Below are 14,469 nucleotides of genomic sequence, written 5' to 3'. Positions count from 1 at the left end.
TGAAAATTTTATACAGAATTTTCCAAGAAACAAGTGCTGTTAAACATTAGGTGACATCATGCCAACATTTTTTTTGGTCATTTTAAAATAAATATGATTAATTTATTAAGTTGGCAGGACTTAAAAAATTATGAAAATTTCATTATTTTCATTACATGTTTGTATATCTGTATACTCCCTTAGTCCTTTTGCAACCGTCCTGCCCAAAAACTTTTCTTCATAAAATAGATAGTATCCTGTTATTCTATGGATATGGCAGGACTTAAAAATTCATCGCAACTCACAATTTTTTTTTCATAGAAAATCTAATTTTCACAGGAAAATGTCACAGGAAACCTGTGGATTTTTCCTCAAATTGTAAGTACCTTCTCTAACCTTCCAGTATTGCAAAAGGCAGGACTTAGAAAATCGTGGTTGAACTTCTGTTAATATCTCCCGGTTTAAATGTATAGGGAACTTAATAGAGATAATAATAATAGAGGTACATTTGATACATGTACCGGGTGTCCCAATAAGAATGGCTCTCGGCCATATCTCAGGCACCGTTTATAGTACAACTTTGAGAAAAAAATATTTATAACAAAAGTTGCCTCGGGAAAAGCCTGGAAATTATTTTCCTAACTGTAGGTCCACCGCTAGAGGGCGCAATGGAATATCAAAAATTAAAAATCAAAATTTTACAAAATTTACCTAATGAAAGGGCACTGGAAATCCAATCAACGTATTCTTCATAAAATTCTGCGCATATTTGAACAAGTTTAAGTCTACCTTCGCAAATAACAGGTGGAGGTGAGTGGGAACCTTCTTATGAAAAAATGGTTGTAAGTCCGGTTCTGCTAAATCTAATTTTGCATACTTGGTCTTGTTGAAAACAGCTCTTTTTCGTCAATGTAAGAGTCTTATTTTCGAGATAGCCTAATAAGGAATATGCCAGCTAGTAGGCGTTATTTAATTATTTTCTGAAATCTAGTTTTCTTTGGGGAATATTAAATACAAGTATGTATTTTTAATCCTGTGTTACAAAATTAGACCAAATTAGCAACATAATACCGAAAACCGCATGTCGATACCTTTTTTCTATCTCGAGATATCTTAAGAAATGTGTAAATTTTAAACGTAACTGTTACTGTCACCGGCAAACGAGGTTAAGGAAAAGTGGTGTGCTATGAAAAAAATAAATAAACATTTTCCAGATGTAAACGTATATAATTAATTAAAACAACAATAAGACAAACAATACTATAAAATATAACAAAGAAATAAAAGTAACTACTTACTTAGTCTTAGTGACTGCCTAAATGTTCAAATTGTTGCCCATCATTTTCGATGCAAGCATTTACTGTTTCAAGAGTAGATTGAATAGCGACAGATTTATCTGTTTTAGACTTTTATTTATGAGGACGGATCTCTAGGCCCACCACTCGAGAAAACATGATCTAGAATCTAGAAAATATGCCACCCAAAGCATTGCAAAAGCAGAAAGAGACTGCTGTTCAATCTACTCTTGAAAAAGTAAATGCTTGCATCGAAAACGATGGCCAACAATTTGAACATTGAGGTCGTCACTAAGTAAGTAGTTGCTTTTTTTTCTGTGTTATATTTTATAATGTTGTTTGTCTTATTGTTGTTTTAATTATTTATATACGTTTAAATCTGAAAAATGTTTCTTTGTTTTTTCCATAGCACACTACTTTTGCTTAACTTCGTTTACCGGTGACATTAACAGTTGTTTAAAATTTACTCGTTTCTTAAGAAATCTCGAGATAGAAAAAAGGTATCGACATGCAGTTTTTGGGTATTATGTTGCTAATTTGGTCTTATTTTGTAATACAGGATTAAAAATGCATACTTATATTTAATATTCCTCAAAGAAAACTAGATTTCCGAAAATAATTAAATAGCGCCTACTAGCTGGCATATTACTTATTAGGTCAAAACGGCAAACAGGTGTATGTTTTCAAAAAACTTTTGATAGTGTGTAAAAAATATATTTTATATCAGCTAAGTACTTTCAGCACATAACGTGCCATCATCAGAGCTTCCTAAAAGGACATATTTAAGATAAGATTTTTTTTCATATAAAAAATGAGTGAAAAACTTACGTCCTCTTAAAATACCTTCATAGAAGAGCAATTGTTCAACAACACAACAAAAAACATGAATACTGGGCAAAAGCCACAGATATAGGGTAATAACCCTTTACAGTGAATAGAATCACATCTAAATTCTTTTATTAATTTATCATTGCAGTCTTTTCCAATATATTACTTATTAGGCTATTTCGAAAATAAGACTCTTGCATTTACGAAAAATAGCTGTTTTCAACAAGACCAAGTATGCAAAATTCGATTTAGCAGAACCGAACTTCCAGCCATTTTTTCATAAAAAGGTTCCCACTCACCCCCACCTGTTATTTGCAAAGGTAGACTTAAACTTGGGAAATCAAATATGCGCAGAATTTTATGATGAATACGATTATTTGATTTCCAGTGCCCTTTCATTAGGTAAATTCTGTAAAATTTTGATTTTTTAATTTTTGAAATTCAATTACGCCCTCTAGCGGTGGACCTACAATCATGAAAATAATTTCCAGGCTTTTCCCGAGGCAACTTTTGTTATAAATATGTTTTTCTCAAAGCTGTACTATAAACGGTTCCTGAGATATGACCGGGAGCCATTCTTATTGGGACACCCGGTACATATAATATGTTGTATACTCAGTATAGTCATTAGTTCTTAGACTTTGAACTTTGTATATAATATAAGTAAAATATCAATATTTCAGTTACGAGAACCTTACCAAATCCCCGTTCAGTAAAAGGTGATAAAGACAAAAAACTAAAAGAAGGTAACTTATTCCTTGTTTTATTGACTTATACATATACAATATAAGTAAAATATAAATGTTTCAGTTGCAAGTCCCTTGCCAAATCCCCGTTCAAGAAAGGATGACAACGATAGAAAACTAGAAGAAGGTTGGTTAGTTCCTTGCTTCATAGACAAAATTAATGAAATAATTTAAGCTTAAATGTTTGCTCCTTGGAAAACTCGAACCGGCAATGTTTTGTTAATCAATGTAGTTGGTAGATTTCCTCATTTACTCTTATTTATTGGAGTGTAGTCAAAAACTGTTATTAGGCATCCCTGCTCTTCCATGTGCCTTATAAGCCCATACCATAACAATTTTCTTGCCTCTATTCTTTCAGTTGTCCTATGATTTCGATATGTGCGTTGTCTAATTTCAATATCTGGTATATATTTGCTCTAGTTGAGATATTTTTCGATACGCTTTTTAGACAAGGCGAAAACGGCGGGTTCGAAGGGAAAAATATTCCCATGAGATTTTTTTGCATAATCACATTCGTGAGACATCCCAGAATAAGGTCCAAGAAGTCGCCCAAGTGAAAAGTGGGCCAATTTTTTTTAACAATTTTTTTTTAAATCAAATTGCAAGAATCAATATTTTTGGCCCGAACAATTTTTTCATTAATTTTTTGGACCATTCTGGACAAAAAAGGTCTCTTATAATTTTTCTCTAAAGTTGATCGTTTTCGACTTATAAGCAATTTAAAATTGAAAAAAACGAAAAATGGCGATTTTCAAGGCTTAATAACTCGGTTAAAAGTTATTATTATTAAAGTCAATATATGACTAAATCAAAGTTTGAAGCCCCCCTACAAGATCCTGAAGAAATTTTTGTCATTATTTTATTACTAAGCTGTTATTTTTAAGTAATAATAATAAGCGCCATGCACGTGTGCGGGGCTGTAAATGCTGAGTGCGAGAGAGAAGCCATTCCAGCAGTCCAATTGTGCATCTTACTCGCACTCACATTTACAGCAGCGTCAATACGATACAACCACTCATTGTTATTAATTAAAAATAACAGCTTAGTAGTAAATTAATGACACAGATTTCTTCAGGATCATGTAACGGCTACTTTAAACTTTGATTTAGTCACTTTCTGACTTTCAAAATAATAATTTTTGACCGAGTTATTAAGCCTTAAAAATGGCCATTTTCGCGTTTTTCAAATTTTAACTTGCTTATAACTCGAAAAAGATTAACTTTAGAGAAAAATTATAAGAGACCTTTTTTGTCCAGAATGCTCCAAAAAACCTAATAAAAAAATTAGTCCGCGCCAAAATATTGATTTTTGCAATTTGATTAAAAAAAAAACTGTTAAAAAAAATTGGCCCACTTTTCTCGTGGGCGACTTCTTGAACCTTATTCTGGGATGTCTCACGAATGTGATTATGCAAAAATATCTCATGGGAATATTTTTCCCAACGAACCCGCCGTTTCCGCCTTGTCTATTTCGGAGAAAATCTATTTCTGCTGCGTCTATTTTTTTGTTTGTTTTGATCATATTCCAGCATTCTGATCCATATGTCAATACAATATAATTTGTATAACTACAGAGCAGTACAACAGAGGATAGATTTACTTAAGGAATGCGGCCTTACCATATGAAAGCCTTCATTATCTCTCAACTCTTGTACTGGAGAGAAATCATGTCTTAATCCGATTCCTACTCAATACTCAATACCTAACATATTCTATCAATTTCCCAAATCAACGTGGCAAGTGAGGTGTGTAAATGCCAAAACCCCATAGCATGAACAGAAATTCAAGAAAAGGCCCTCAGTCCCCGGTAGCTCACTTATTCCCAACCAGGATAGCAGCAGGATTCAAGGAGAGCGGGTAGAGGGTTTTAAAAATCCCATACCGCCAACAACGACGAACGCTGCACGTAATTATTTATAATAGGGCTTTTCATTCACAGTCATTTGTTTCAAGCTTCTGTCATATGTCGTATAATCCGTGTAGATTACCAGAGAACGGCAGTTCTCGCCAGTGGCGCACACCCACACCCCCTACACGCGACACTATATATACACGAAATTTTCGATTTTCTAAATCTGACTAAATTAAAAATTGGGCCAACTTCCATCTTAAAGTTCAGGAAAAGACTCACCCATTCATATGCCAAACATCCATTTCCTCATTTTCTCATTTCGTTCTCGTCCCCAAAACTCCAAAACCTTCAAACATTTAAGTCCGACTTAAAGCTTCTAGTAGTACTGATCAATACCTTTCCAACGCATGTCTAATTTTGAAAATCGGTTGTACCATTCAAAAGTTACCGAGCTCAGAAGTATGACTCAATTTTTATTTAAAAAAGAGAAAATGTTTGTGGATATGTATGTGTGTGGAAAAGTTAAAACGATTTGAATTTTTTTTCTGCGTTTGAAGAGGGGGCCAGGGCCGATTCAGAACCGGTGTATTTGTGACTTTGACCACCCATAAGCCAGCTATAATACTTGGTAGGTACAAAACGGCATATTTTTGGGGGTATATATCTTCCGTTCAAGAAGAGACAGGAAAACCGCTAATACACCAAATCAATAGTGTTAAGTTAAGCTTTCAAATGGTGTCTAAGCCGTCAGGATCAAACATACACACGGCTCAGTATAGCCGAGAAACTGAAAAATTTACTTTGAAAATTTTGTTTTTTTCGACAATTACTCAAAATTTCAACCTACGAATTGCGCCAATAACTGAGCGTTTGTAGAAGGACTCTAGACGAATCTAACGGTATATACCTCATAATATGATATTATCATATAGGCCTCATAAGTATGATCAAATCTATTCAAAAATGGTTTCTCAAGCTCAATAATTCCTGTAATAGCTTCAGTTATCATACTTAAACTTAGATCCATCAGATACTACTGATCAATACGTTTCAAACTCATGTTGACTGATCAAAATCGGTTAGAAGATATTAAGCTACAAAAGTATAATCCAATTAAAGATTATTCCCGAAATGGTTTATATAGTTGTAGTGGTTATGACGCTAAATTTGATCTGGCAACGGGCAATCCGAATTCATTTACCGGCCATCTCAATATTTTTTTTTTCAATCTATTTCGAAGAGAAAAATTCTATTGTACATTCGATGGACACTAGATCATTTGGGAGATAATGCAATAAAGGTGACCATTTATAAAGCTTAACGTGTAATCGAGGAACATTGCATTCAACTTCATACATTTAATTAAACGCTTTTATTTAGTTCAATAGTTTGCGTCAAATTTTTAGACGTTAATTTGACTGCCTTTTCTTCAATGCAAATGAATAAAAATTTGCAGACATATATGCATTCGCGGGAACAATACAAGAATAGTCAATAAAAAAATTTTTCATGTTTATTAATTGTTTAAATAAAAAAAAAAAAAACGATTTTAATGGAAAACGCGTAAATTCTCTTGTTTTTACAATGTAAAAACTTGAAACTTTTACGGATTGTATAGCTAATGATATGAACAATACATAATTTCACTTTTTACGTTAAATGTTTACGTTATGCTTCATTAATAAACAATAAAGTTTCAAATTTTTTGCCGATTCCGACTACTTTTCATGTTAATACATCATATGTTTTATACATATTTTAATAAACATGACGATATATTTTAATGTTTGAAAAGTGTAAGGCTCGAAAGTCAAAAATAAAAAAATATGAAAAAAAAACTTTAAGAAACGCTTTTCTTTAGTTACGAGTGACTAAAATTAAAAATATTATAAAAAAATCAACTAAAAAGCAAAAAATAAAAAAAAAATTGAAAAAATCTAACACATTCGTTAAAGAAAAGCGTGAGGCGAAAACCGTTTATTCGATGAATACGCACGTTTCTTTGACGGATGTGTTAGATTTTTTCAATTTTTTTTTATTTATAAATAACTTTGAAAAACTCCTTATACAAGAATAAAAAACCGCTAAACGCCGTAAAAATGAGTGGCGCATACAATATTCCAGCTACAAAAGATCTGATATGAATATTACGATATTAAGTTCAAACTGTATCTCTTATTGTACTGTATCAAACTAGTGGAAGGAAAGTTAGATAGTATACAGTCGGAACTAAGGAACATATCCACAAATAATGAACAGCTGAAGATGGAAAACAAGTTAATGAAAGAAACAATTAAAGTGCAAACGAAAAGAATAGAAATGTTAAAAAGAAACATCAGAAGGAAGAACGTAATATTACACGGAATAGAGGAAGAACAAAGAGAAGATTATGCAGACCTTAAAAGCAAAATAAAAAGATTAATGCAAACACTAGGAATTGAGACAGAACCCGAACAAGAAATAACGGATATAAAAAGGATAGGAAAGCAAGATGGACAAAAATAAAAAACAGACCTATACTGATCGAAATGAGGAGCGAAACTAAGAGAACAGAAGTACTGAAAGGGTCCAAATATCTTAAAGGAACACAAATATATATAAGTGAAAACTTCCCAAAGCAAGTAATCTCCGAAAGAAAACAACTCACGGAGCATATGAAAAAAGCAAGAGAGGAAGGATACCTGGCACATTTAAGATACAATACATTTTGGATAAATGGAGAAAGGTATTTACTCGACCAACTTCAGACCGAAGATATAAACGAACCGGCAAAAGAAATGTGTCCACTGGGAAAAACAATTGGAGAAGACAGTAGATCACAGCAAAACAAAAATAATGCTAGGAAAGTTAGTCAAAGATCTCCCATGGGAAGCCCAAGCACAGAAGATAATATAGCAAAAATAACAAAGCTAAACAGTACTCTAAAAAATTAAAAAAGAATTCAGCAAAAGATAAAAATCAGGAACGAAAATTGGCTATGAATAAGGAAACGGTTGTAAAGAGTTTAATAAAAAACAAAAAAAAAACAAAAAAATCAAAGTAAACGAAAAACTAATAGGATCAGAATGGGAACATGGAATATTAGGACTTTATTAAGAGCAGGGAAAATGGAAGAGCTGACGAATGAGATGGAAAAGTACAAGATCGAAATCTTAGCGCTACAAGAAATTCGATGGAAAAATCAAGGAGCAATAGTAAAAAATAAATATACAATGTTTTATTCCGGAGATACCAAACAAGGACATAATGGTACAGCTTTCCTAATTAGCAGCAAATTAAGGGACAAGGTGATAGATTTGAAAGCAATATGCGGAAGATTATATTATGTCAGAATAAAGAACAAGCAATCTAATTTAACATTCATATAATGCATATGCTCCCACCGAGAATGCGAATGAGGAAGACAAAAACGATTTTTACGAGAAACTCGAAGAGATATAATATAAAAATATACCCAAGAATGACATATTAATTTTACTAGGTGATTTCAACGCAATGATAGGAAAGGAAGATATAAAAAAGGACGTAGCTGGTAAGGAAACTCTCCACACAAATACTAATACTAATGGGAGAATGCTTTGTAACCTAGCAGCAGCAACAGACACATTTATAATGAGCACACACTTCAAACACAAAAAAGAACATAAGGTAACATGGCTAATACCAGGGTCAACGGAGGGTAATCAAATCGATCATATTTTGATTTCAAAAAAGTGGAGGAGAACGATTCAAGATCTCAGGTCGTATCGTGGTGCAAATGGAGATTCTGACCACTTCCTAGTAATAGGAAATATGGAAATGAAAATAATTAAAGACACAAAGAAATTCACGAAAAGAAAAAATTGGAACGTAAGGAAACTAGATTCGGATACTGTGCAGAAAGATTATTCTAAAGAGTTTGAAGCAAATTTAAAAGTTTAGAACCCTAATAACATAGAAGAAACGTGGAAAGAAATAAAAGGTCACATTTCGATAGCAGCAGAAAAAGTAATAGGATACAAAGAAATAAAAAGGCAAAAAGATTGGTATGACGAAGACTGCGAAACAGAAACCAGGGAAAAACCTAGCTCGAAAGAAATGGCTGAAGACAGGTAGAGAAGAAGATCTGGAAGAGTATAGTAGAAAAAAGAAAGACTCAGACAAATGCTGTACAAATAAAAAAAAGATATGAATTGATGAAGTTATAGAAGAGTTAGAAGTAAATAGCAAGATAATGTAAAGCTTTACAAATATATAAAATCACAAAACAAGAAATACTACGAAGAGTTATTTAAGGCGAGAGAAAGTACTCTCGAATATACAGAAGAAACAGACCTTGATGATGAAATCGAAAAGCCGTCATATGAGGACTTTTTACGTGTGATAAGAAATCTAAAACAAAAGAGAGCCGCAGGCCCAGATGAAATCCCAAATGAGCTAATAAAACGAGGCGGAGAAGAACTACAACGGAAAATATACGGCCTAATAATAAGGATTTGGGAAGAAGAAAGAATGACCGAAGAATGGAAAACTGGACGGATATTTCCTATTCTTAAGAAAGGGGACACCACAAAATGTAAGAACTATAGAGGAGTAACACTGTCAAACAGCTGCTACAAAATATTGACACCATTAATCAGACAAAAACTCTCAAAACACATTGAAACTAAAATAGGAGACTACTAGCACGGATTTAAAGAGGAAAGGTCAACAATAGACGCAGTTCACATAATCACACAGTCAATTGGGAAATGTTACGAACATGATATCGACTTACACATCCTTTTCATAGACTTCAAGCAAGCCTTTGCCAGCTTAACAAGACCCGACCTAATAGAAGACATGAACAACCTAGATATACCAATGAAACTTATAAAGCTTACAAAAATGACAATGAAACGATCGACTGCAGCAATAATTATAGATAACGGAATCACCAAAAATATAGAAATAGCAAGTGGAGTACGACAAGGCGACTCTCTATCAACGTCACTATTTAATGTCGCTATAAAAGGAACAATAAGAGCTACAGAAATAAAAGATTATAACATCGACGTCGCAACTTGTGGCGTATGCTGACGACATAGCATTAATTAGCAGAAACCTAAACAGTTTAAAGGAAGAATTTATGAAGTTATGCAAAGAAGTAGAAAGGGGTTTAGAAATAAATCAAAACAAAACAAAATACTTAATATGCTCAAGAAAAAACCTAGTTAATATGATACGCTTAAATATTGGTGAATATGAATTTGAAAAGGTAGAACATTTTAAATATCTTGGAGTCTCAGTTAATGGAACTAATGATAGAAGTATCGAAATTAATGAAATAATCCAGGCAGGAAACAGAACCTACTGGGAATACAGTAACTTCCTCAAAGATAAGAAGCTTACTCAGAACACAAAACTGAAAATTTACAAAGCAGCAATTAGACCAGTAATCACGTATGGTGCTGAAGTAATGTGTCTGACACAGAAAGAGGAAGAAAGATTGAGGATTCTAGAAAGGAAAATAATTCGGAGGATAGCAGGACCACTAAACTTACGTAATAATGAATTTAGAAAACTCATGAACCACGAAGTAAGAGAACTTCTGAAAGGAGAAGACATCTTCAGATTTATCGTCAAGGCACAGAGACTCAGATGGATGGGACATTGTAGAAAGGAGGAATCCAGAAGCCGTTATCAAGAAAATTTCCAAATGGAGACCTGTATCAGGCAGACCACGAGGAAGACCCAAAACTAGATGGGAGAACCAGATAGTGGAGGACCTTGAGAAGATGGGAGTCAGAGAATTGGTAAACAGAAGCAAAAACAGGAGCGAATGGAGGAAACTTGTAGAAGATGCCAAGTCACACAACCAATTGTAAAACCAAAATGTTAATGCGGATTGATTCACCGCGACAAACTAATCGAAAGAGCCCAAAGAGGGCGGCAATCACTCCGCTAGGAGTGTAGATGCCATGATGATGATGATGATGTATCTCTTATTCAAAAGTTACTCTTTTGTGGCGCGTTTTCTTAAAAGTCAGCAAATATTATGGAAAATTCTTTTAAAATAAACCTAGAATTTTGTTTTGCATCAAACTGAAAATACATTTTCGCGCCACGTAATATTCATAACAGATCTTTTGTAGCTGGAATATTGTATGCGCCGTTCATTTTTACGGCGTTTAGCGGTTTTTTATTCTTGTTAATATTATACACAGATTATACAACATATTATGACTGAAACTCGGAACAAATAACCCGGTCTATATAGACATTTCAAATAACAAAAATTGCCGGAGAGCCAAATTTTGGTGTAGAGCTAGGGTATACCATAACAAATAAAGTTTAAAAAGTCCCCATCGATCCCATGTGTGCGTCAAAAGTTATTCGGGGTCAAAGGTAAAAATTTGAGATTTTTTGGATTTTTTTCGAAAACGGTAAGTTTTATCAAAAAAAAACCTTAAACCAAAGTTGTAGATCTTAAAATTCTCTACAAAAATAGTTCTTACTATTTTTTTCCTAAGAGTTGCCATTCCTGAGATATCGCAATTCTAAGAGTCACATTATACATGAATATGCACACGTTTCCACACCACCTCTGTGAGGTAGTGTACTCGGCGCGTTTTTTACCGTGGTTTCCCCTGTAGGCCTACTCCACTAACTGTTATGACAAATTTATAATAATTTAAGGAAACAATACCGGTCAAGTTCTAGATATTACCTTATTATTGATATTGATTATTGATATTGCTATTGATTATTAGGTTAACTATTGTTTTGATTTCTTTAGATATTTTAATCAGATTCATATTCTTGACAGTCTACTTCAACAGTCAAGTCTTCTTCGATTTCATCTTCTTCCTCTTCCTCTTGCTGGATGTTCAAAAATTGTTCAAATGTGACTGAGTCATTGGTCTCTTCATTAAAATCACAGGAGTCTTCCTCTGTTGTACTAAACTGGACATTTGAGCAAGACTGACCTTGGCAGTTGGTACACACTAGAGAACACAGCAACCCGACTTTTTTACATCCGCATTTGGCACTACAACCTTTTTTGCAATTGCAAAAAATAGTGTTAAGGAGTTTTTCTGGAGCAGGTGGGAGTAAGGTTTTAATCGGTTCCAGAGTATTATCTTTTAATTTCCAACCCCAGTCTTCTGGATTCAGTTCATTGCCTAGCCATGTTTGAACTTGATAATATACTCGATACAAATGTTGAAAAGCAGATGCTGATGTTGGAGGAAGACATGATAGTTGTAATTGTTTCTTGTTTCGCGTATTTTTTACAAAACTTAAGTATCGGTATTTATCAAGACAAATAATTTTTTTTGGAGCTCCATAAACCGCAAGAAGAAAGCGAATTCCTTCCGTAATTATTGTTTGCGGTGTAGAATCAAGTTCTGTAAAAACTTTACAGCAGTCAGTCAAATCTTTTTTTTTTCGAATAATTTAAGTAGTGATGTTTTGCCCCTTCTGTACATTGCGGACGTAGTGTCGCAGCCGGTTATCGCATGTAAAAATAAAATGTACTTTTGGCATTTGGGATAAGCCGATAAACTCTTCGAAGAATATATCTCTGTTCGCTGTTGAGCCCTTCCAGGTTTCAGAAAATAAATAGCTTTATCTACTGGAGTCCTTGCAGTAATTAGTACCAACTACCAACAAATCAACATCTTCACCAACTACAATTGTTGTGTTTGTTGCCTTAAATTTTTCAATTGCTGTCTCAATTATAAGGACATCTGCGTCATTTTTAGCTTGTTTCACTTCAATATTCGCAGCTGTTAATTTGTCAGTTAACATGGAAATGAAACGAGATTTATTATTAATGTTGGCGAAAAATTGTTGTTGATTCGCTGGAACTGTTATATTTTCATCAAAGATAATCTCGGAACCCGATGATGTTTTTGTAGTTTGACGACGTTGTTCTGCAGCGTTAATATTTTTTGTCGAGTCATTGTAGCCGTCAAATACCACTGTCAGTGTAAGCCCGTAATGTCTGCGTAGATACTGAACATATTTATCAAAAATAACGCTAAAGGTTTCTTCTCGATCCCACACAACGTGATGTAGTAGGTACCTTCTATCAATAATGTAAGTAGCGTTTCTACGATCAACCTAAGTATTGACTGATTCAAAGCAATCATAAATTGCTGACTTTGTTGTTTTACACATTTCAGCTGCATCGAAAAGTGATAAGGAGTAAGGAGCTAATTCATACTCAAAAAATTTTTCAATCTCATCCTCAAAAGCTTCAGTGATACTCATGCGTTGAAATAATAATACATGATCTATAGCTACTTCTTCTTCGTGAACTTTCACGGTGCTACTGGGACATTTTTAAAACTATAAAATTGTACAAATAACGGTAACGGTACTAAATGGTAGACGCTTGTAATAAGTACTTATATTCACTTGAACTGAACCTTTAGCACTAAAAGAAACAGATAATATTATGAACCAGACCTACGGACAATACTGTAGCCATTGCCTATAATAGACAATCTGTTCTTTTTTAAACAATGGTATAGCCAAATATTTTTCAAGGCCACGTGGATAGAGGTTGGGACTGATTACCTTTTGAAGAAATATTTTCAGAATAGTATAATATACTATATAAAAGAGACACAAATAGGCATTTATACTTGTCTTAAGGGCCACATATGTATATTATACGTGGCTTATTATGTGCATATAATGTATAAAGTAACTTTTAAAATCGCGATATCTCAGGAATAGTAACTCTTAGGAAAAAAATTGCAAGGACAATTTTTGTAGAGAAGGTTAAGTTCTACAACTTTGGTTTGAGGTTTTTTTTTGATAAAACTTACCGTTTTCGAAAAAAATCCAACAAATCTCAAATTTTGACCTTTGACCCCGAATAACTTTTGACGCACACATGGGATCGATGGGGACTTTTTAAACTTTATTTGTTATGGTATACCCTAGCTCTCCACCAAAATTTGGCTCTCCGGCAATTTTTGTTATTTGCCAAGCATTTTGATGTCTAAGTTGACCGGATTAAAATGGCAATCCATGAAAAGCCCTATAGGCGAGGCAATGAAGCATTAAACCTAGGAATTTTGTGCAGTAAGGTGAATCGTCATGCAACTTTTTACATTCGATTCGAGTGTTAGGCAATTTTGTGAACTAAATTGATCTCCGGCAAAATTTTTTGTGCATAAGAAAATGCGTTTGCAAAGTGCACCTCGAAGAGATGGAAAATGAAAAATTTAGAGCCCAAAAAATATTGACGGAAATGAGTTTAATTTTAATACTTTGGGGTTTTGGAGGTCACTGAACACGAATTTCATGACGGCGATGGTCTCCGACTTACCTGGTGCCCAGGGTAGAACTCGTCACCTGAGACGATCGAATAATTCGCGGGACGATCGAATAATTCGCGAAATGAAGACTGGAGCGGAAAACTTAAAAATACGTGTTTAATATTTTTCAAAAATCTATCGAATGACACTAAGCACGACCCCCCCACTCCACCCCTGGAGGTGGGGTTGGGGTAACTTTAAAATCTTAAATGGAAACCCCCATTTTTTTATTGCAGATTTGGATTGCTTACGTAAAAATAAGCTGTTCGTAAAATGAAAGAATTTTGAAAATTTATTTTGTTATTGCAATAAAAACATTTTTTTGGTGACCTTTTTGGGCCCCAGTAAAATGCGGGCCGAGGCAAGTGCCTCACGGGCCTAGTGGTAAAATAGGCCCTGCCGATTTCTAACAGGTACCGCCCAAAATCCCGACAGTCAAAATCCCGACAGCCAAAATCCCGACGGCAAACACCGACA

General features: G+C 34.0%; 1 protein-coding gene across 9 annotated transcripts in view; it reads left to right on the top strand.

Moving 5' to 3' along the window:
- The window catches only part of LOC114343928 (uncharacterized), a 215,803-nt gene that overhangs the window by 112,056 nt on the left and 89,278 nt on the right, over positions 1–14,469 (top strand). For 5 of the 9 annotated variants that reach the window (XR_007696454.1, XM_050643896.1, XM_050643899.1 and 2 more), the window contains exons 15-16: positions 2,786–2,848; positions 2,913–2,975. The exons of 3 other annotated variants lie outside the window; for them this stretch is intronic. Coding sequence is in view for 5 of the 6 variants with exons in the window: in XM_050643896.1 (XP_050499853.1) it covers positions 2,786–2,848; positions 2,913–2,975 (126 nt within the window). In the remaining variant the exon portion in view is untranslated. The remainder of the gene's footprint in view (positions 1–2,785; positions 2,849–2,912; positions 2,976–14,469) is intronic. One more of the 9 variants, XM_050643898.1, reaches the window with a different exon arrangement.

This window comes from Diabrotica virgifera, chromosome 2 (genome assembly GCF_917563875.1).
Source record: "Diabrotica virgifera virgifera chromosome 2, PGI_DIABVI_V3a".
NCBI classification, from domain to species: Eukaryota; Metazoa; Arthropoda; class Insecta; order Coleoptera; family Chrysomelidae; genus Diabrotica; species Diabrotica virgifera.
Note: the sequence above shows the minus strand (reverse complement) of the source record. Positions and strands in the feature narration are given on the sequence as shown.